General features: G+C 44.6%; 1 protein-coding gene across 4 annotated transcripts in view; it reads left to right on the top strand.

Moving 5' to 3' along the window:
• Positions 1-23,239, top strand: part of SEMA5A (semaphorin 5A) — a 421,628-nt gene extending 398,389 nt beyond the window's left edge. For 2 of the 4 annotated variants that reach the window (XM_074329094.2, XM_074329093.2), the window contains 7 exons: positions 3,473-3,698; positions 6,907-7,125; positions 12,299-12,469; positions 13,635-13,790; positions 15,154-15,201; positions 19,553-19,764; positions 22,154-23,239. In XM_074329094.2, coding sequence (XP_074185195.1) covers positions 3,473-3,698; positions 6,907-7,125; positions 12,299-12,469; positions 13,635-13,790; positions 15,154-15,201; positions 19,553-19,764; positions 22,154-22,273 — 1,152 coding nt within the window. In that variant the 3' untranslated portion in view covers positions 22,274-23,239. The remainder of the gene's footprint in view (positions 1-3,472; positions 3,699-6,906; positions 7,126-12,298; positions 12,470-13,634; positions 13,791-15,153; positions 15,202-19,552; positions 19,765-22,153) is intronic. The other 2 variants (XM_074329090.2, XM_074329092.2) reach the window with 1 other exon arrangement.
• The last annotated feature ends 1,369 nt before the right edge of the window (positions 23,240-24,608 follow it).

The following is a 24,608-nucleotide window of genomic DNA, read 5'->3' as shown; positions in this document are numbered from 1 at the left end:
GCTGAAAAGGCTGAGTGAAAAAGTTAGACGACCTGAACTTTCTGCCGACAATTCATGGCTCTTGCATCACGACAATGCACCAGCTCACACGGCACTGTCTGTGAGGGAGTTTTTAGCCAGTAAACAAATACCTATATTGGAACACCCTCCCTACTTACCTGATCTGGCCCCCAATGACTTCTTTCTTTACCCCAAGATAAAGGAAATATTGAAAGGAAGACATTTTGATGGCCTTCAAGACATCAAGAGTAATACGATGACAGCTCTGATGGCCATTCCAGAAAAAGAGTTCCAAAATTGCTTTGAAGGGTGGACTAGGCGCTGGCATTGGTACACAGCTTCCCAAGGGGAGTACTTCAAAGGTGACCGTAGTGATGTTTAGCAGTGAAGCATGTAGCACTTTTTCTAGGATGAGTTCGAGAACTTAATTGTCAGACCTCGTATACCACGTCTTCTTTATCCATTCATCCATCCATGCGCACCTAGGTTGTCTCCGTATCTTGTGCATTGTAAGTAATGCTGCAATGAACATGGGAGTGAAGGACTCTATGAGATCCCAATTTCAATTCCTTATATACCCAGAAGTGGGATTGATTTCAGTAACCATTCTTACTTAATATTTCTCGCCAGAATATTAAGAACCCTATGTGGCAAGTAATAGTAATTAGCTCCCTGAAATTGCTTTTAAAATAATTTCTTTCTTTACCATTACATGTAATGCTGTTCAAGTTCTATTCAAATGTGAGTACTTATAGCAATAGTTCATCAGTAAATTATAGTAAACAGATTCAGTTAAGTCGTATAATCCTCATCATTGCGTTGAATTGCTTCATAATTTTGGTCATTAATATAAAACAGATTGGTCATATCGCTTCTCAGCATTTCATAATTTGATCATTGAAGTGAATGTGTCATAATGAAACCTCAAAAAACAGTTGAAAAAAGAGTGTCCTGTGTCTCCTGTTAAAATGTGTGCTACGAGAAGAGAATGAACAAAGAACAGACTTGGTTTCTCAGGTGTTGGGTCTAGTGAGCCTGAATGGATTCCCTTCACCCTTGTGCTTTGCCTACCTCGGGGACATGTGGCCTTTGCCCTGTCACAGCACACAGAGGCCAACTCAGCCAATTGGGCCAGCTTTAAAATAGATGTGCCACTCATTTATTTCAAAAACAAAACTTCATCGCCGTAGAAAAGATGCAATTTCTAGTGTGAGGAAGCTAAGAATTATTGGGGATGTCCTCTATATTTGTGTGTTAAGATGTGGGGTGAGATTATTAATACTCACAGACCTAACCCATTTTTAAGCAGGAGTCCATAAATAGTATATGCTTTAAGTCCGGGTCAGCAAGGCGCCCCTGGGCCCTTGCCCAGCCAGCCTGGCACAGACTGATGGAGGGGAGGACAGTGGGATAGGGCATTTTCAGTCGGGGGTGACAGTGCTGCCACACGGCAGGCCCGGAAATTCCCCGACAAGGCTGATTGCGTTCCTACCACATGGCTTCCATTTCGAGTGAAAAGGAGAGAGCACACGTGTTCTGGCTAGCTGCTCGCAGGATTGGATGTACGGCGTTCATTGGGGCTATTTTTTTATCTCAGAGGCAGCATCCAAAAGATGCTGTAATGAAAGATGCCATAAACAAAGGAAAATGCAGCCATGTCTCTTCCAGTGTGTGTTGGTGTGTGGTGTGGAGATGAGCCGCCCTGGGGTGGGCAGGGGGAAGGCAACCGTGAGCGGGGTGAGACCGGGAAGCGTGGCGCTCGCTTTTCATGCTTTCTGTTAAAAGCCTGTGATGTCACAGCATGGGGGACTCCTGAGCAGTGTCCCTCGTGGAAAAACAGAAAAGGTGGATTCTGAGTAAAGAAAACTAGTTCGAATAACTAGGATAGTGACCAAGTAAAGATTTTAATAGACTTCCAGGTGACGCCAGTGATGTGGACACACATAGGGACTTTCTCTCCTATTGGACACTCACTAATACAGTATGAAAGGGATGGTTTTTCAAACCAGAAACCCACAGACAGTTCTTACTTTGCCTGAGTACCTGACAGGGGTGAACTAATAACAAGTACATAGAAACTAAGCAATCCCTCATCCCCTCTATGACCACCCCCCCCCAAAAAAATAAAATAAAATAAAACAGGAGAGCCCTTGACCTGGATTGGAAAGGAACAAGCTAAGAAACAAATCAATCGTAGTTTACCAACCACACAACTCAGGTGTGATAGTATTCACTTAGTGCGCAGAGCAAGCCCTGGATTTTGACCAAATGTGTAGTTTAACTCTGTTACAGTGATGGGAGACCGGAAGGCTGCGTCGATGTTGTAGACACAGGGAGTGGGGTAGGGAGTTGAGAGCTAAAACCTCTTCTTCCATAGCACAGGTAGTGGACAATCCTAGTGGAAGATTCTAGTTGTTAGCTCTGTGGGATAAAGATGAAAGTATTCAACTAAAACTGATGGGGGAAGGATGGACGAGTTCTCTATTTCACAATAAAGCCTAGAGAGTAATTTAACTCTTATTTTATAGGTATGCTTAACATTGATAAAAATCACTTTAAAAGAATGGCCACCATGGAGTGCGTTATGTATGGTGGGTTTTCTCTCTAATGAAACATCTTTGTTCTCAAATGATGCCATCACAATGGAGTACTGTCTCCAAGGTCAAACCCAGCATCCCTTATATTTGACCCTGCTTCAGGAGACATAGTGTTTAAAGTTTTTGCCAAATAAATATTTTAGTGCTTTGGGAAGATCTTCATAATTGTACCCTTAAATTTCACCCCCATTCCACCAACACACTGTGCCCCTTTTGTCAGACCTTCAGATCTCTCTGCTCAGCTCCCAGGACCCTCCTACCTGTGCTTATAAGGGAGACACCTGGTAGTGACAGAAGGGAGCTGAACCCGGCAAATGTCACTGACGCAGTAACTACGGAAATCATGTGAAGACTTCTTATCGACTAAAAGTTACATATTTTGTTGTCATTTAGGTACTGACCAGTCTAACACTTTGAATCTGCAATTCCAGAGCTTAAAACATTTGTTGATCTCAAACTGAACACAGTATGGTCAAAAAAACAAAAACAAGTGATGGTGGCGTCATTTTAACTTCAGTCTTCTAAGGAAGACAGCTAAATGTAACATCAGGGGAATCAGCACTTTTGTTACTTATTAAGTGAAAGGGAGGTGTTTTCATGGGATCACAATTTTTATCCACATACAGTAAAGTTTATTGTCTCACTGTCATTGTTGACACAGGGGAATCGATGAAGATGTCTTTCGGGTTTAACTTGAACACTGAACATTCTCGTAAACACCTAATTGAACAAAAATGTGTTTTCAACCTTGTAGAGCAGCTGGGGGGTGTCTGAGGACCTGACATTTTGGAGGGGCCTGCCTTTCACGATAGGAAGGCAGCCCCTGCCTCTACATATGCCTATGATGGGCACACGCCACGACTTTTGTCTCCCAGGAGTACCAGCCGTGTAATACCAACCCGTGCCCGGAGCTGAAGAAGACCACGCCCTGGACGCCCTGGACGCCCGTCAACATCTCTGACAACGGAGGCCACTACGAGCAGCGGTTTCGATACACGTGCAAAGCCCGCCTTCCCGACCCGAATTTGCTGGAAGTGGGGAGACAGAGAATCGAAATGCGGTATTGTTCTAGTGACGGCACCAGCAGCTGCTCCACGGATGGTGAGTAGGGGCGCCATAGGGACAGACCCACTTCCGTGGGCAGACCTGTGAGTTCATAGATGGGGGGGATGGGGGGGAGGGCGTTTTTCCTTCTAGTGACTTCGAGTCCAGCAACCTTTGTAACAACGATCCCTCTAGAGCAGAACTGGCTTTATAGCCCATTGATGGGGAAGACTCGTACTATATAGAAATTCAGTTATACTCGTATATGTTGTATATTGAGGTGGTCTGTGAAGTCAACCCTCAAAATAACACTGTAGTTATAATAGGTCCACAAGAGTTTGTGGGAGATTTATTTAGTATCAGAAAATACATTGCGGAAGAATCAGTGACCTTCCATAGTTCTTCTGGCTCCAAAATATAAACAGCAGTAAGCTTTTCCTTTATTCAGCTCAAACTGGACAAAGGCAACAGAAGTGCATCTCTCTATTTATATATAAAAGGATCTTTATGTTAAAAAGGGCAGCGTGTGAAAATCCTTTAATAGCCTGTGAAATTGCTTTGCCCCTTGTGGTTCTATAAATCCCTTTAATGCCATATTAATAGTGTGGGGAAAGGTCTAGGACACACCACAAGCTCCACCCTCTGCCTGACCGTCCCAAAGACCTTCATTTGTGCTTCCTTTTCCATCTCTTCTATCATTCTCATCTAATTTAACAAAATCAGACCAGTTGTATTAAGAAACCAAGTGCTCACACGTGTCCCCAGAATGCGGTTTGATGAGAACAGTGATAATAAGGTCTTCACCAGACCACCTCCAACCTTTCTCAGCACGTCTGCGTTGGCGGTCCTACCTTTTTCTCCCAACGTGATGAGTCGCCATGTTGGACTGACACGGTGGCATAAATTCATGGAGGTATGATTAATCTCCTCCGTGTTTCCTGAGGGAAGCTGTTCCATGGAGTGAGGCCACCAACTGCACACATGTCACAGGTCACCATACCTCCTTCTGGGAGCTGCGAAATGGCCGGGCAGCTTAACACTGCCAGCCTGGATTCTGGGAAGACCAACAGTCCCCATCGAGAGCCACTCCGAATCATGTTGTTTTCGATGACATTCACTGTCTACTCAGTTAATGATGTTACCTGTCTCCTCACCTCAAACCATCCTGCTCTCTGTTGTTCAGCAACTTACAAGCTTGTTTGTTGTTTCTTGGGATAAAAAAAAAGCTCTGCTTTAGTGACAAAATTTTGTATGAATAAGTCTATGATTTATATAAAACAAACACCGCCTACTTAGAATTCCAAGCAAAATGAGAATAGATCTTATTAATGCTGTAAAATTCTGCCTTAATGAGAGGAAGAGATAATGATGGAATACCAGAGATAGATAGCTGAAGATCTTTCCGAAAGATCTGTTAGGTTGGTACAAAAGTAATTATGGTTTAAAAGGTTAAAAATAATTGCAAAAACCACAATTACTTTTGCACCAGCCTAATACACGCCACAGGGGTTGTACTTGGCATCTCAAGTTAGGTTGTGAGATAAAATGCAGAATATCCCATTAAATATGAATTTCAGATAGTTTTCGGGATTTTTTTTAGTATAAGTCTATTCCACGAATCTTTTCTAGGATAAGCATGTCCCGTGCAATATTTGGGATGTACTTATCCTAAGTTAGGATTTGTTGTTAGTATGTAATTCAAATTTAACTGGATTGCCTGTCTTTAATTCATTCACTTATTTCCTTATTTTAGAGCTGGCTGTGAACAGTCTCATTTCTTATAACATCAAAGTAGAAAATGAGTAACAGTTTCTTTATACATTAACTTTATTCTCTTTTCTGAACATAGATGTTGTTTATTCCTTCCATTCTCAGATACATATAAAACCAATGCTAATATTTGTTTTAAATGTTATTAATATAAACTAAGGAAAATTTTAATGTACACTTATAAAAGATATTCTATATTTCCTCCAAAAGTACATCATGGGCATGGCTTTAAAAAGATTCCATCTTTCTCGTGTCTTAATGGCTTCACAGTCCAATGACCATCCATATGTTTTTGGCATTGATATCATGAAAATTGGACTTGTTTGCCTCTGACCACACAAAATGAGGCTTAATTGTGCATTATTGTTCTTAATTGGTGAACTCCAGAGTACTGGCTCATCACAGAAAGACATTCCTAATCCATGTTCTCTGAAGAGCATCCTGCCTGGATGTCTCGGCCGGTTTTTAAGTAAAGCCACAAAGTTGCTTCACAATGGGCAGGACTGTTGGCACATTTGCCTTGTCACACTTCCCCAGAACTTTTGTGCCTACTTTGAAACTTTCTTTGTTAAAACCTGTGTCACACTGCCTACATTTGAGAAAAATTATTGAATACTTTTCAATATTAAAAGTGGGTAAGGATTTTCCCTAAAATGAACAGGAATTTTGACTGTGGCTAATTAAGTGACTTAACAAGTGCAAAGTGCTGGGAGCAGACTTGACACACAGTCAGCACTCAGAGTCTGTTTCTACTGAGACAACTCCCCTCCCCCGACCCCCCAGCACCCCAACTGCTGCTCCTTCTACATCTGCACTTGTTCCTGGGGACACACGTCTTGCTGGTAAGTGCACTCTGAACTTGATGGGAGCTCTTGCCACATAGCAGGGTCATTCAGGACTGCTCGGTTCCGGGCCGTGGGCTCAACCCGCTTGCTTGGTTCTGGAGCAGACGCAGGTCTCCAGGGCCTGTGATTCACAAGCATTTATTCCACGGCGGTCACCAGCCGTATTTCACTTTGCGAAGGTGCACGGGTGAAAGAAGACGTTTAGAAAATGTCTGAATCATGCTTCTGTTCTGTAGACCTCATCCTCAGCGGCAAGCACATACCTACCTCATCATGTCCAAGGGCTGGTTGCTGTAGAATTCCCAAGGGAAGTGAGAAAGTTGTGTCTTCTTTGTGAAAAGTCTCGAACTACTGAAAAATGCACGAACTACAAACGTAAGACCTCTAACCTGTGAGAGATCGCCGCCTTACCCTGATTTACTAGTAACTGCAGAGCCAGAAGCCTGAATTACAGGAGGTTATCACTCAATAATGTTGTGTTTTTGTTTTTGTTTTTATCCTTTGGCTGTTGAAGGATTAAAAAGTGTTCAACTGAATTTGAGGGTGCAGTTATAAGAATAAAGCAGACAGTTGACACAGAATGAAAGTTAGTTTGGACTCCAGTGACCTGGACAACTAACGGAATCACAGGTTAGCCTTTACCTTGACAGGCCTTTCTGGTGACTTCCTGCGTGCTGGGAGATACTCCGCCCACACCGTCAATGGGGCTTGGTCAGCCTGGACGTCATGGTCACAGTGCAGCCGCGACTGCAGCAGGGGCATCCGGAACCGGAAGCGGGTTTGCAACAACCCTGAGCCCAAGTACGGGGGCATGCCCTGCCTGGGCCCGTCCCTGGAGTACCAGGAATGCAACATTTTGCCCTGCCCAGGTGAGTGGTTTGGGGAATCTGGAAAAATCTGAACAATTAGGGCTTTGGGAAACGTTCTGATCGAGAGCGGCTCAGTCATCTTCCCTGGCTTTGTTATAGATAGATAGCTAGATGGATAGATATAATAGATATAGGCACAGATACAGATACAGATATAGAGAGATATATCCATATGTACCTTGGAGATACTGACGGTTTAGTTTCAGATCACTGCAGTAAAGCCAATAGCGCAGTAAATCAGGTCACATGCATTTTCGGGTTTCCCAGTTCATATAAAAGTTATGTTTGCATTATATTGTAGTCTGTTAATTGAATAATGGCATTATGTCTTAAAAAAACAATGTATATACTTTAATTTAAAAATACTTCATTCCTAAAATATTGTTAACCATCATCTGAGCCATCACCGAGTTGTCATGTTTTTGCTGGTAGACGGTCTAGTCTTCAATTGTAAGAAAACACAATCTCTGCGAAACCCAATGAAACGAGGTATGCCTGTATCTACATACACACACATAAGCATACAGATATCTAAATCACAGATACTATATTCTAACTGCATTGATTTAAAAACAAATACACCCTAGTCTGGATTATATTCATTTATTTCTTCTGATTTAAAATAACCTGTAACACTCTGGTGAGCCCGTCCGAGGATTGTGGGCCTAGGCATGGTGCCTGATGGACAAGTCAGCCTTGCTGCCTTCGTCTGCAGAGAGGTGTCATGTCCTGGAAAGTGGAGGCTGGCCCCCTCCCATGTTCTAATAGGCCTAGCCCTGCAGAAACTGGCGTTGATTCACCAAACTATTCCTGCAGGGTCACAGTTATTAAGGGTGACCCACCAGGGTTCTGCCAAGCCAGACCCTTGTAACCTCAGTCACCAGGGGTTCACTTTCTTCTGAGTTCAGTCCTCTAAACACACACTCCTCTCCTGAAGGCCCACAGAAGCTGTATTTTCTGGGTCTTCCTCCTGAGGCCTGGCTTTTCATTCCATGGAATTCCCAAACAAGCACAGGGTTAATAAAATGAGCTAAAAGAGCCCCCACACAGGGTCTTCTCTGTTTCCACAGCCCCAGGGCTCTGTCCTCTGCATTCCTCCTGCCACAACTCTGGGTGCAGCCCTGTCACCTTTATCACTTCTACCTGATGTTCCCACAGTCAGAGGATCTTTAACCTGATGCCTCTGGCCATACCAAGTGCTGTCTACAGCTGCGTGTGCTGCATTTGACTTGGGTCAGAGTGAAAGCTCCAGGAGGGCAGGGACGCTGGGATAGTCTCACTCACTCACTGCAGTGCCCTCAGCTCCCACATGGGCCTGGCACACACTAGAAATGCGCCAGTGATTGTTTGTTGAACCAACTGCAAAACAAGCAGCTGGTTATTGATCTTCCTTCACTCAACTTATCAGCATTTTTGGATAGTCCACTGGGCGCTATCCTCAGGGTAAAGAAAGATGCAGTGATATGGTCCAAGTTAGAAGGAACCTAAACTTCAATGAGAAAGCATCCTGTGAATAATGCCAACCCAGCATGGTCACCAGCTATGGGAGTGGTGACAAGATGGAGTGGTTACATCAGCCAAGGACCCACTGAGACCGAATCATGGCAGCTACACTGAGCAGGCTGCCTCTGAGCTGAGTCTTGATTGACAGATAGGAGTTGGCCAAATAGACAAGCAGGGATGGGGCATGGGGGGTGGGGGGTCATTCCAAATACCACGTACAATGTTTTTAAAGGCACAGAAGCATGAAAGCATAACATCTTTTGCAGGAGGTACAAGGAACTTTCTGAATTCTTCGCTCAAGGAACTGGCTTGCAGCAGTGCTCAGTGATCATTTGTTGGATGGATGGATGGATGGATGGATGGATGGATGGATGGATGGATGCCTGGATGGGTGATGAATGGATAGATGATGGGTTCATGGGTGGGTGATGGATAAATGGAATGATAGATGAATGGATGAGTGGATGGTAGATGAATGAGTGGGTGGATGGATGGATGGGCGCATGGATGATGGATGGATGGCTGGATGGATGGATGGATGGATGGGTGATGCATAAATGAGTAGATGGATGATAAAGGATGGATGGATGAATAAACATGTACATTAAACTGAAAATGCACAGTTCACAGCTTTGTAGCTGAGCCTCCCAATAACGTCCCCCCTCCTGCAGCTGCTCCCCTTCTCCTAGGCTGCTCTGCCCAAATCTCTCCAATCTCAGGAGACTCTTCACTCTGAACATGGAGCTTTCCCAGCCAAGCAATGCCGAGGGGCTGGGAAAGGTCACAGAGCCAGTTCTTTCCCACAGCCCCAGCACTGAGAGTGGAGGGTTCCTCCCTGAGGCTGGGAGGGAGTCCGCATGGCCATCATTAGATTAAGGCCCTTGCTATAAACTGAGCAGGGAGGGCGACATGGGAACGTGAGTTCCCCTCCTTGTACTCTCGCTTCACCAGTCTCCAGACACGAGTCCTCGTTGCCGTGGGTGGAATGTGCAGCCCCCTCCCGATGCTGGAGTGCTGCCCTGTCCTGGGGGGCAGGCCCAGTGCCTGTCTCAGAGACACCCATTAACATGACCTTGTGGCTGGTTTTATTTTAGTTGATTTGATGGTCAAACAGTATCGTGTGTATATAACCTTAATGTCTTAAAATAGCTCTGTCCTCATTTTTTTTCTGAAAGCCAAGATTACATAGAGGGTTGTGAAAATATTCAGAGTGGCCCCTGTCGCTTTCCACTTAGGAGTAGATGGGTTTGAGGGACTAAGTTGGGCAAATGTCATTCCTTTCTCCCACCTCCTAGAAAATTCCCAACACGTGACAGCGTATAACTCAGCAAGGAGGGGTGGGAAACCCTCAGGGCTCTGGATGCAGAGCTGCTCAGCCACAAAAAGGTCCAGTTATAGGGCTATTTTTACCTCATTTCAGACACTCTCCTCCCTAAGAATTTATTTGTCTTTGGGCCTGTTGGGTCCAGATGGGCACTGTATTTTATAAAAAGCAAGCTTCCTCATTATGAGTAAGTTTGAAAACAAGCCTAAGCAAATCTAAGGTGTATGTAAAATAGCTTTTAAATTAATCAGTGAAGGATTTGATCTCCAGTTTAAATGTGTTCACACTGTGTTATAGTTTATAATACACATTTGACCCTTTTTCATCTTCTGTGGGTCGATCCAACTGCTTCCTTCACCTGCATAATTTACCTTCAACATTGAGAAGTATCTTGGTGTTTGTCCTTCACTCTTTTTATTCAATCCATGTTTCATTCAGAACTAAGGATGTCACATCTTGGCCAACAGAGGTAGAGCGTGCAGGTGGTTCTTTTTACCAATATTCAAATTCATATAAGACCGTTCATTTTGTCTTTATTATGAAAGCAGTAAGTGTGAGCGAGAAGGGGCCTAACAGTGAGGCAGACTCTGAATCAAAGTGTGTGTTAGTGCACAATACAGCATTGCCAGCTCTAGGCGTTGTGTTACACAGCACATTCATCTTGCATGACTAAGATTTCACACCTGAACAGCAGCTCCCGTTTCCCCTCCCCCAGCACCTTCTATTTTAGTGGCATATTCCTTTGAGTGTATACACCACATTTCCTTTATGCATTCATCTGTCAGTTGACATGCATGTTTCCATGTCTTGGCTACTGTGAATAATACAATGGCCATGGTGGCACAGATAACTTTCCACGATCCTGCTCTCAATACGTTTGGGTAAATACCCAGGAATGTGATCTTTAATTTTTTGAGAAACCATCATATTGTTACTCATAGCAGCTGCTCCATTTTACATTTTCATCAACAGGGCACAAGGGATCCAATTTCTCCAGCCAACACCATTATCTGTTGTTTTTTTGATAGCCGTTCTGACAGGTGTGCAGTGATGTCTAACTGTGGTTTTGATTTGCGTTTCTCTGATTAATGGTGTTGAGCACCTTTTCATGGACCTGCTGGCCATGGAGCTACAGGTTCCTCATGTGAGAGAAAAACCAAGGGTCTTCAGATCACACGGTTGGTTCTAAGTCTGGCCCCAGCACCAATCTAGATGAGGTATTAGACCCTTCTGAGCCCCAGACTGCCTTGCATGCATTCAGACACCCAACTCTGTGACACCTGCTATTGTAAGGCACTGTGACTCATCTGTGCCTAAGTGAGGGCTGTGCAAGTGCCCTCAAATGTGTACTCCTGTGAGACCACGCTTCTGCTCACTAATTAGAATCTAATGACATCTTGACAAAATCCAGCTTTACTCTGGGACTCAGCAAACCACATCATATCTGACAAAGTCAGACTGAAGCAAGCGTGAGATCTCAGCTGTAGCAGTGTCAGCTCATGCAGGAGGTTGTACAGGGATCCAGGTGGGTCAGCTGACTCCAGCATTCAGGTGGCCCATCCACAGGTACCAGGAGCCCAGCCTGGAGAAAACAGGAGACGTGCTCTGGATTATGAGCAGGCATTGATTGGCAACAGTTAGTCCAGGTGCCAGTTCTGCCCAGTGTTCGAGTTACAGAAGTGGCCTCTGTATCCAGCCTGCAGTCTGGTTGTAGGTAGCAGGTCCTCTGCTCAGTCCATCCCGGAAAGTTGCCGTTGGCTCCGCCTGGTGTGCACTTAGTGTGATGGTTCGGTGCACGCATCTGAGTGTCCTTCAAAGTCCTTCTCACAGGACCTGTGAGCTTCTCTCTGTCCCACGGTCCTGGAACAAATTGGAATCCAATTAGTAAGAAAGGCTGTGATGGGACAGTCTGTCCTTGGCTGTAAGTCTCCTCTGGCCAGTTCGATTGTGCGGTTAGCAAAGGCAAGAAATTAACACGTTGCATACGGATCACGAGAATCTTCGTTTTTTCTGAGCGGATTTTTATGAGGGATTTAAACCCCGCCGCACACAACGTGTTAATTGCATCAGTCACGGCACTGCGTGGTTCCTGGTCATTCCCGCGGATGTGATTTTGTTACGTTGCAGTCCTGTCATTCTCACGCTTGCATACTATGTTCAGTGATACTTCCCTAGGGAACAAATCAGAGAAACTGAAACCACATAGGGAGGAAGCGGCAGAAAGGGTGCCTGCACCAGGAGGAAGACCCCAAAGACCCCGCTGTGAGTGCCGGCGGTGCACGGAGTGTTCCCGCCTGGCAGGTTCTATCTGTAGCCTCAACAGATAGACTTTGTGTCTCTTCACAGTGGATGGCATGTGGTCTTGCTGGTCCCCCTGGTCAAAATGCTCGGCGACCTGTGGCGGCGGACACTACATGAGGACCCGCTCCTGCACAAACCCAGCCCCAGCCTACGGAGGCGACATCTGCCTGGGGCTGCATACCGAGGAGGCGCTCTGCAACACGCAGCCCTGCCCCGGTAAGCTCGAATTAGCCAAGAATTAGCTCTGTTTCCTGTCGTGTGGGGACCGTTGGAATGAAAATGAGACACTCTCTTCTGAGTCTAACTTTGACATTGAAACACCCAAACTTGCTTTTTTTAACTTGCTCCTGTACATCTTTCTGGAAGGGTCCGTATATGTTGAAAGTGCCCAGAAAGCAAATTCTGACAGCCATTCTCACAAAAAATTGTCACTTGACACATTATTTAGGGAAAATGTACCCTTCACATGGGTCAAGGCATAAGGTTTGATTTCCAAATTTCCCCTGAACTGCAAAGATGGTGCTTACATTTTAAAAGAGGGAAAGACGCAAACTGCATTGGAAAATATCCTTTTATGTTGATTAATGTTTTATATATCATATCAAGAGTTCATTTTTTTAAACCTGCTTGCTTAAAATGCAAGTGTCATTCCTCTCTCGTCACACATCTGTAGGCCCAGGTGAATTTCACAAATCCTAGTGAATCTTTCACTTGGGGTGACATGACCTTCCATAGCTCACCTTTCGCCTTAACCCTAGACTTGGGCATTGATCTCATGTGTCCTGACAGCAAACATGGGGTAAGATGAATCCTACCTCAAGTACAGCCTGACTTTGGCAAATCGACTCTGCAGAATTGTTTTTGTCATGGAAGAGGAAACACTTGCAGTGGCTTGAAACCCCCATTCAGCAGCTGGGGTTTTCTCAGGAACACACCATGGTCTTTGTTGCCTGAGCACTGAGGCCTGTGGAAGTTTTTCAGGAAAGCACTGGCAGGCTGCTCATCACAGAGGAGCGTTACCCTGGCAGAAATGATGTCTGTGTGGCTGATTTCTGTCCCCCCACCACTCGTGGGCTGTGCACAGCTCGTCCTCATGGGTTGGCTACTCAGTGTCTAATTCAGTTACTGTACAGCATTAAAATAATGTAGGTTTTGGCGAGGGTATTTTAAGCATTATTTCTGGTCAAAATACACGAATTCTATTCCTGCTCGTGTATATTTTATTCACTGGACTGGTCAGAAGAGACAAGTGCAACTTATTTGTTACATAAGCCCCATCAAACCTAATATGAAGAGTTAAAGCAATGCCTGTAACGTGACTGTGTTTCGAGGTTGGTGGAACTCACTGAGTGCTGCCTGTCCCCCCGTCTGGTCTCTGCAGAGAGCTGGTCCGAGTGGTCAGACTGGTCTCAGTGTGACGTGTCTGGAGTCCAGGTCCGCGCCCGCCAGTGCATCCTTCTCTTCCCTGTGGGCAGCCAGTGTTCTGGAAACACCACCGAGAGCCGGCCGTGTAGTTTTGATTCCAATCTCATCCCAGGTAAGGGCAGAGGTGCTTGTCAGTGTGAGCAAAAATCACTTCCCACATGCAGAGAGGAAATCATTCATAGGTAGGCGTTTTAACTGTTCTTTAGGTCCCATTTGGTGAAACAGATGATTCTATCAACTCTGTGGTGTCAAGATGATTAAAGTATAGATTTATAGTAACTAGGGGTTTAGACTTGAATTTGGGCCATGAGTTTTACATATTTCTTAAGCACAATATCGTCTACAATTTGTTGACTAGGATGCCTGCAGAAGATTTTGCTCAAAAAAAACAAAGTGGCTTTTTTGGTTATTTTAATTATTAAGTTAAATGCTTTGGCAGTGCTGTAAGTATTTTGACACAGGGAAAAAGGGCCATTTTCTTTAATATATTTGGTAAAGTGGACACCTATCATCACTGTCATCTTGGAGAAGAGGTAGCTGACCCTCTGGCCACCGGCTTTTCCAGTGAAATTGATGCTTAGTTATTAGTGATAGCTGGTCACCTGTCACATGCTCACTGTCGACCTGGTGACACATCATTTCCCATCTGCCCACTGTGTGGCTTAGAACTGGGATGGACCCCTGCAACAATAGATAATAACTTGTTTTCCACCATTTATGGAAACAGTAATATTTTAGAGAAAAATGTTAGCTTTAGCCCTCTGGGGCCCTCCAATCACGCATGGTATGAAGCTGCAGTGTTTATTTTTATCCCCTTTGTAACCATAGACGTTTTTAATTTTTAGTATCTAATGAAAAATCAGTATCAGGGAGAATTATGTTTCTGGCCTTCTGAAATGGTGTTTTATCCTTGGGGGTTAAAACGTGTAGGTAGATCTCACCTCCCACTGGGGTCTCACTCCTGGGTTTCACGTGTGGCATGGCAGAGCAGGAATGGGCGCTGAGAAGGGGCTTTATTTGTTCTGGCCATTTCCTTTGAGCTCTGGTGCATTGGTCTCCTCTGCAGGGAATGTGACAACAAGGGCTTTGATGAAACAAAGGACCTGAGACAGGGCCACCACAGGCAAGCACTGTGGGCTTCCACAGCTGACGGGATATATTGTACCAGAAAATCAGCATGTTCTCTGGCCTCATTTTGAAGTTAGTGCCCTGGTTTCAGCCCCAGGAACCATGGCATTTTCTTTCTGTATTAATGAACCTCAGCCCTTTCCAATCAAGGGGACTTTGACCAAATACATGTCAGGTTGATTAAAACACACAAAGAAACAAATATAATTTTTGTGAAAAAAAGCAGGCTTTTGGAACTTTGACTCACATAAAACTCAAAATCATTAGACATTTTGTAAATGAATCATTAACGTGGTCGTTCTTCCCAACACCCTGTATGCGTTGTAATTGCATGTTTGTTTTTCCAGAAGTGTCTGTGGCGAGATCCAGTAGCGTAGAAGAGAAAAGGTGTGGAGGTAAGTTCTGCCTTTACCTGCTTTCTAATTGATTTCCGATATTTTCCAATCATTCCTCTTCCTGCGTCTCATATGATGGTTGTGCTGTTGGCCAAGGGAAAACAGACTGGAGGGACTCCTGGATCCCAGACACCTGAGACTGGGGGAGCATGAATGCTAAGAGTCAATGTTCGACATCTGGGTCAGTGGTTCTCAAGTGGGGTCGCTAGAGCAGCAGCATCGGCATTGGCTGGGGACGGGACAGAAATGCAGATTCTTGGGCCCCACCTCGATCCACAGAGTCAGAACCCCTTTGAGTGGGGCTCAGCACTCTGGTTTAACAAGCCCGTCAGGTGACTCTGATGAATGCTAAGCTTTATGAACCAGTGATCTTGATATCTTGATATTATATAGATACTAAATCTATAATTTAAGTTCTCATGAATAAAGCCGTATTCAAGAATTTTGCTTAGATTTACAATGCAAATTCATGGCAGCCAGCCTCAAATCTCCTGACTGCAGGAGTGACATAATTGTAAGCGGGCATAAAGTTATACCTATATCTCTAGAGGAATTTTTCAAACTTCCCACAACCATTAATGACAAAAATCAATGTCCTCTGGGTCAAGTCTATGATAAATTTGGACTTCCCTGTCTGTGTCTATCTTGTCTGGACGAGAGGGGCTGATAGTCCATGCATCCAAACCCAGCCCCCGTCCACCTTTGGTAATTGAAGCCGAAATCCACACAAAGACAGTTAGTTGTGGTCATACGTGTAGCTTCATAGGCTGGTGACCTGTAAATAACCATCCCTCCCATAATCCATCCACCAAGGGAGTCCCAGACAACTCAGCCCGACGGGCTTTGGTCTCTGCTGATGTTCAGATGGAACCTGGGGCCTTTAGGCAGGTTTTATGAATGCACTTACCATTATTAACTGCACTGAATGAGAGTTCACTGTCTTTAATTCTTTCTGTTTAGTCAGCCGTCTCATGATCCATTCACTCAGTGACCTTTGCTGAGCACTCAGTCTGTGCCACTTTTGTGAGGGCTGTTGAGCTTACAGTGGGGACTCAAATAGCCCCAGCCCCTCAGGAACCAACAGTCATATCCTGGGAAGGGCCATGTCTGGTGTCCTACCTGGGTCAGCTCAGTGAGTTCACAGACTGGCCACCGCTAACTTGGGATCCGGCTGCAAGATGAATATACACCACTCCACATAAAATTAATCATAGCCAAAATATTGCTAGATCCATCACCATGTGCCAGACGCTGTATCAAATGACAGCAGGGTCGTATTTGATCCTCACAAAGAGCACTCAGGTAGGTGCCAAAGTCCCCAGTTCTTTATGTGACATCCTTGGGGTGGGGAAGGGTTCTAGACGGCAGCACTTTCCAGGTTCTAGACGGGTCATATGGGGTATATACTGTGTATTACATAACACCCTGCCAGGTCTGGGGGCCACACTCCATAATCAGTCTCTTTAATGATTCTGCCGTGAAATGTGGGCCATGTGAATATGCTGACGCTTCTCCTGGCAGTTCTGGTTAGTTCTGCAGCAAATGGGTCAGGTCAGGTCAGGCTTTGCTGCTAGGTAAGTGATGAAAAATCCATTGTCAGTGATTTTACTTTTGGGAATTGTTAAAAAGGGGTATCAGCCGTAGATTTTTATTGGTATTATTATGTAAACAGGGATTGTGGGGGTCAAAGAGGTGGGGTGCCTGGCTGCAGTTCAGCAGTGGAGTGGGTCAGATCCAGGCAGGGGATCCCAGTGTGAGTGGTAAGCTCGGAGCACCATGGGAAAAGGGTCCTGGAGGATTGTCTGGGGGGCTGGAATCACAGCCACCCTGGTCAGATGACATTCTTGGACTGCACCCAGGGTCCAGGGACGTCTGCTGCCTCAGCAAAACCAATCAAATTTTGCATAGAAAATCAGCCCATTGAACTAACTATCCCAGCTTTACGGACCAAAAATTACAAGAAAAACAAAAACCAAACAAACATACTCCAAGCAAAGAGCCACACTAAGCAAATTCAAAAGAAATTTAATAGGCACTATTTTTTCCCTATGCAGACAAATGTGAGTCTGTTGAAATTTTTCAGCTTAGAGCTATATTTAGTTGCATGAGACACAAAGACTACACAATCGTCATAAAGCTGTCAGTGGCCCCAGGCGTCCCCGGGCACCTGCAAGAATGATGCATTTGACTAATGACAAAGTATCTGCGTATGGAGAGCATCATACATCTTCCACGTGTTATAATAAAATACGTTATCAGTGCAGCAGAAAGGACTTCTGTCCCTACCGGGCATTGACGCCGGGGAGTCCGAGCCCTAAAGTGTTAAGAAGTGACAACCCGCGTGGAATCGCTCGTGGTTCCTGGAGCAGCTTCAGTGTTAGAGTCAAGACTTGCAGTGGTCGCTGGTGGGACACCCTGGGTGCTTTATTCCAGGGCCCAGCCCTGGAGGCTGCAGACGAATACCAGGAGACGTCACGTTTACGAAGTCCTTTCACTTTGTTAAGCCATTGACCTAATAATCGAGACCCGAAGAACTGAGGCGCATGTTGGCAGTGGGTGATAACTGTGGAATGTTCTAGTAGTGGACCCCTGTGCTGGGAATTTCCTGTCTGTTTGGAGTCTCAGTGGGTAGGAGCGTGTTGTGCTCACAGAGAACCTAGGAGGAGGCAGCCTCTGTGACTGTCCTTCCGCCTGGGAAGGGGGTGCACCTCCCAGGGCCCAGGGCCCCAGAACGCAGTGTGGGGAGCAGCAAAGGGGCCCAGCTTAGAGGGAGGAGTCAGGGCTCAGGGACACCTGAGGGGCAGGTACTCAGCCTCTGCTGTGATCACAGGTGAGGTGAAGGTACTCCCTTGTGGAGGAGCCGGGTGGTTAAGGTGCAAACGCCCCAGGACCTGTGTGCGGGGACGGCCCTGCAGGTCTCCTGTCCCCGAGAGCCCTGGCGCCTCGCTCTGCAGCCCTTCAGACTCACCTGGAGTTGATGGTGCCCAGGACTTATCTCCAATAGTTCCATTTGGGACAGTGTTGACGGATTGGTGTAGGGGCTAGAGCTGGGTGACACTGCGCTCTGTGGTAGCCAATGGAGGGGACATCCTGGGATAAGCCAGGTCGTCAGGATGTGCTCTGTGCCGGGGGGACACATAGGACCAGTAACCCACAGGCAACCTGTTAGCCACACGGGGTTATCACAGCACAGAAAGGTCGGTTGTGCTCTGCTGTCCCTGACTGTCCCTGAGCGAGCACCATCAGCACTGCACAGACGTGCTCTTCATTCCTGGGAGGTCTTGAAACTCGCATCATAAAGTGTTTGACCACCACACCAGGCATCTGTGTTCTTTGACTGCTGTTCCTCAGACAGTACGCCGGCCTTGCTTACGTAACCTTGGTGTCACTCAAGCCAATCCTGTGTTAGAGACATAAGTCCACGTCTGCTCATTTTTTCAATGTTTTGTACTCATAACTCAAGGAAAATAATTCAAGATGCTATCAAATGGAATAAAAATGTAGAAAGAGGGTTATTTCTTGACCATTAAAAGATCATATTTTATTCATTTGACACAAATCCTTTATTTCTTTGGAGTAAACCATTTTTATTTATAGGGTCTCCAAAGTACAATGCAAGTGAAAATAGTGAACCCAGGATAGTGTTTACACATGCACACATGCAGACACACACCTCACACAGAAGTGCGCAGGGAACTTGGGAAAGGCACACCAGAAGCTGCTTCCAGCAGTTCCCTGTCGGAAAGAAAAAGGGCTTCTTTTTCTTACATACCCTTTTGCACTTTCTAATGTTATACAATGTGTATATATTCATATTCAAAAAATATCATGACAAACCTAAGAATTGTGTAGCTGGAACACATTTTTACATGAAATGCAGTAGTAAAGGAGAGGCGGACAGCGTCTGGCTTTCAGGTCGTCAGTGTTGGAAGCAGTACGTGCTTTCTCCCGTTGCGGGGTGTGCTACCGGCAGGCCTGCCCAGCCTGTACGGAGCCTGGAAAGCAGTGCTTCCTAGAAACCCCATTGACTGCTACACTTGAACTTGCCACACTAGAAATGGAAGAACACTGTTGTATAAGCCTTTAAATTAAAAACAAAACAAAACAAAACTTCTGCGAGTGCATTACGGTGATCTCCAAAAGACTGATTATAATGCATTAAAATATACTGTGTTTTCCGTGGAGAAGTGTCTTGGTGGCCATGACATTTCGAAGGATGGTACTATGACTTTTTAAGTTTTGAATAGATATGGGCTTGCCATTTCATCTTTCTCTTTGCACCAAGCGCACGGAGCTGTGGGGTCGCGTGCTCCTTCCCTGTGTAGCATCACGTTTGGTGCTGTCTCCCCAGAATTCAACATGTTCCACATGGTCGCCGTGGGGCTGAGCAGCTCCATCCTCGGCTGCCTCCTTACGCTCCTTGTCTACACCTACTGCCAGCGGTACCAGCAGCAGTCCCACGATGCCACTGTCATCCATCCCGTCGCGCCCGCCCCTCTCAACACCAGCATAACTAACCACATCAACAAACTGGACAAGTATGACTCAATGGAGGCCATCAAGGTAAGGGAGGGGCCGTGACCACTGCAGCCAGATGTGCAGAGAAGGCAGGTGGGCCCTGGGGCTATTGGCAAAGTGCATGGTGGTGGTTCAGGTGACAAGCTGGGGACAAGGGAATGGACACCCCTTACGATGAACTGCCGTTTTAGTTTTGTGTTACCTGTGAAAAGATGGCATTTTGTATTGGGAATGTAGGTTAAAAATAGGACAGAAAACAGCAACAGATAAAATATTGGAAAATATTAGGTTATTGGCCAGTGTCCAGCTCTGCCTCCCCTGTGCGTCCTGCGTCCAAAGGGAGGTGATGTCCAAGAGAAGAGCTCCAGGCCAGGGACCAGTACATGCTGTGGTAATGAGGACCAGGGTTGGGCGAGCAAATACACAGTCAATTTCAGGAATCACCAGGATGGCATCCTTCGAAAATGGTTGTCATATTATTATAAAGACTATGTTCAAATAGTTTTCAAGCACAATGAGGGTTCTTCAGCTTTGGTGATGTAAAGATGCTATGTGACTGGTGTATTTTGTTAATTTTCCCCAATGGGTGATTAATTCAATGTTTGACCCAGAAATTTAGAGTAAATGACCATTCTTCTTCTCGATCCCACAGAGAAGGGTTGGAGAGGGTATCAGCATTGAACCTGACAGATTTGGGTACACAAAATTACTTACCAGCCAGATAAAATTACTCATTAAGCCTCCGTTTCCTCCTCAATGAGTTGAAAATAATGAGAATCAAATGAGATAATTTATATAAAGTGCCTTGAACAGTGCCTGGCAAAATAAACGTAGTTTTAATTTGAGGCATTTTGCATAATGGGTCAGGGTACAAGTTACTTTTTTGAGCCTCAGTTTCTTCATCTTTAAAATGGGTACTCCCTTATCATTGCTATGAGGTTTCAATGGACAAGGTACATGGGGCCCAGCACCCAGCAAACTGTAGCTGTTGTGCTTATTGTGTCTACACAGGAGGTCAGGGGTGTAGCTGGAAAAACATCAAGAGCCCTTGTTTACTGCACCTGACCTTCCCTACTGCCATGTGAATGAAGGAAATGCTCACGAGCTCAGTGACCTATATTTTGATATTCCTGTTAAGTTGGTAGTTCCCCTTAACATTCTTAGGACATATTTTGATGTGTTCTCTCTGCTCTGATGGTTTCCTTTAAAATTTTATTTCCTTCCAATGGGAGAATATAGAAGATCTTTAGCTGTTACAACATCAGGTGGTTGTAAGGTCTTATGTCTCGAGAGCCACAGTCCTCACTTGTTTCCTGCACCCCCCACACCCAACATGAGGCATGGGTTCTCCACCGTTTAGACAGAGACAGAACCAATGACTTAGCCATGGACCCTGCTTCACCAAGATCCAGAGTCCAGCACCACCTCACACTGGTCAGGTGACAGGTGGGGAGTGAAGCACCAGGAATTAACGACGCCCCTCACACTCTCTTAGAACTGAGCTTCCAAGTTTGAGGAGAAACATGGGCTCCTATGAACAAGAACTTTCCAAACAACCCTCCGGAATCCAAGAACAGGGCTTCTCTAAACCTGATTCTAACGCATCAGCTTATCTGTGGTCACTCTTAATACTTCTCACATCTGAAGATAAGTTAGCTGGTCTTCTGTTAGCATTTAAGGTCCAGTGCTCACTTAAGATGATCAGAAATATTACTGCAATGAGGGCAAAGTCTCTGGGGGCACTGACTGCTGCCTAGTCACTAATCAATCCTTCTAGAACTTTCTTCTGATACGTTGCCCAGAAGAGTCCTGGACAGTTGGCCTCTGTCTACCATCCTTCATCTTTATTTTGGTCCTCTCAGTATTTACCCTCCATCTAGGATAGTTCAGCTCTTGGAAAGTGCAGGTGGCTTTAATCACTGTTAATTAGGAAGGACATCTGTGTCAGAAGTGCCTGCAGTAGTCACTTTCTAATAAGTGCAGAAAAGGGAAAGAAAGTAACTCCTTTGAAATTTCATGCATTTACTTAAATAAGTTCTGTCTAAAGGTCTTAGTAATGTACTTATCTATGGTAATCAGAAAGCTGCTTAAATATCTTCCCAGTTATATGTGATAACATTCTAAGTGTTTGTTAATTTGAATTCACTCTAGTTTTAGGTTTCCTTGAGGTTTAGATTTAGGTTTTCTAACTCTTGGAAAATTCTTTCCTAAAATTCAAAAATAGACTGGAAAACATCAAAAACTGCCAGCCTTATTCTAGTGATGGGGCAAATCCTCAGTAAAGCAAGTAATGTGACGAGGCAGGTAATACCTTTTCCAATAATAGAACCTTAGGAGAAAGCTCAAATTCAACATAATCATCTCCTAGTTCTGTTCTCTTTCTGGAATACTAAGTACTACGCATCCTTAAATATTTTATTTTTATTTTTTACAGGCATTTAACAAAAACAACTTGATCCTAGAGGAAAGAAACAAATACTTCAACCCGCATCTCACTGGGAAGACTTACTCAAATGCTTACTTTACAGATCTTAATAATTATGATGAGTACTAATAACACGTATATTTTTGGCTTCTTGTTATCCCCTCATTCCTCAAAGCCTGTGCTCCATGACTGCCCATGTTTCCGAGACTTCAGAGATGAAGTTTGGATACATTTCAAGTGCATTTCAAGCCATGAGTGTCCCATTGCTGCCAAAAATAGACGTCCTTAAAAGCAACAAAAAGCTAAACATGACATCGTGAAATTCTGGTCTACAGTACTTGATCATTGTTCAATGAGCCATGGTGTAGAGTTGTTGTATTTTTTTTTTAATTTTTTATGATGTTCAGTTCATTTTTCTAACAAGTCAATTGTTCTCTTGAGCTTTTTAATAAATAAACCACCTACATTGGAAGGAGTCTTTAGAGATAGGAACCTTTTCTTGCTCTTGAGCAAAAATCTTCATGATGTTTTAATTCAAGGAAATAGTTGCTTTTTCTGAGAGCCCAGCCCCCCCCCTGCCCCCCCCACATACATACACACACCAGGAGTGCTTATGTCCATAGTATTATTAAAATGAAAAATATCAATGTGGCAATATAGTGACTCACTGTGGATCTCCTATATTCCCAATCTGGATAATACTGTGGAATTCTTGGAAGCAACTTATGTTTTTGGATATGGACTATTTTTTGCCTGAGGAAGCCCAGGATTCAACCTGGCTTGCACCTGCAGAGGCGATGGTAGATGGTCTCCACCCTTGGTCTTGATGCAGTTATTGTGTTACCGCTGAGAGAGATGAGCAGGAAGAACAGAGGCACAGACACAAGAGGGGGAACGTGTTCTACAGGATTGCTGTGAAACTAGCCTTATTCTGACTTTCGAATTTCATGGCATTCCAGGGAGCTCCTGGCCACGTGGTTGGCCCGGAAGCCCACCTACCTGTCTGGTCCATAGTAACGCCCTGAAGAGCCGGTGTGTACAATAACCACTTGTTTTGCATTTGGATAGACTCTACACCTCTCTCCCTACAAAAAATAATCTTGAACATTCATGATGCCAATGAAGAAAGTATTGAAAGTACTGAATCTCCCTGACAGGACTAATGTATGGTGGTCAGCCCCTACCAAGTGCATTAATGAGGTGTAAAGCTCGCTTTCTGCTACCTGTCGTACATAATGAACTGCTCCCCAAGTACCAAGCTGTCATCACTGCCTCTGGGTCAGGTGAGGAGGAGATGTTTAGCTCTGGTGCCTTTGGTTTTTAATCTCAGTGTTGCCTTCCCATCCACTCACTCCCACGGCTCCCTGCATGGAGGTAACAGCATTTCAAGATAGACCTTGAGAAATCAGGGTACCTAGAAGTAAGGTTTTTAATGACCCTTGTGATTCTGAGCATTTATCATTGATAAACATTTCAGAGCATTCAAATTCTATTCATAGTGATCCCCAGTAGGAAAAAAAAAAGGCTAAATTACTCACCAACAACTAATACATAACATATGGCAGTTGGTTGAATAATTATTGAAAGTAGGAACAAGATTGAAAGTGTTCATCTGATGCCTCTGGGCATTGTGATAAATATCCCAGGTGGACATTGAAACGTGTTCTTATTGACCAATGAACCTTCAGATCTGTGAAAATACATAGTATGGGCACTGAGGGACACAAACTTATTAGCATACGTGTGTTTTCACTCTATCCAATTTAAAGAAACAATTTCATAAAGTGTTGGGTAATCTTATGTTTAGGAATGTTGCGCTCAAAATATTCTCATATTCCCAAATTTTCAGAAATGACTCTATGAAAATTAAAATTAAATGGCATGTGGGCTCTGGAAGCCTGATGGATTTCCAGGGAATGGTGTTCCAGGTATTTGCCGCAGGGAGTTCAGGTTGAGCACCGGCATTCCTTGTCTGCTGTGGAGTGTCACACTGTGTCCATGTGAAATCCACATTCAGGAGATGCAGTGTCATCAAATGGTTTCCAAGTTGTTCTTGGATTGCATTTTCACTGGATGCTCCAGCCTGTCTCATCACTTTCCCATAAGAAAAATGTCCTTACTATGTAGCACATTTTAGCTGTTTTTTGAATCCCTTCCCCCAATAATTTCTAAGCTTAAAAGGTCATTCTATTTCCCCTAGGAAAGAGGATACTGATATTTCAAAAAACGTCACTTGGACGTCATGAGAAATGCTTTCTAAATGATATCAAAGCTGGTCTTTAATCAGTCTTAGCCAATCAGTGGGGGAAATACCATCCTCCCACAAGAGAATTTTCATGTTGTTGATTACATAAATCTTTGCAATTATCACTGCAAAGAAATCCCCTCTTTTTTTGTTCCCTGACACTCTATTGAAAGGAAAATTATTCTGGCCTCCTCTGTCTTTCTGTCTGTCTTCTCTCTC

Source organism: Rhinolophus sinicus, chromosome 3, assembly GCF_057876585.1.
Source record: "Rhinolophus sinicus isolate RSI-liver-muscle chromosome 3, RSI-T2T, whole genome shotgun sequence".
NCBI lineage: Eukaryota > Metazoa > Chordata > Mammalia > Chiroptera > Rhinolophidae > Rhinolophus > Rhinolophus sinicus.
This window is presented reverse-complemented; position numbering and strand designations above follow the sequence as displayed.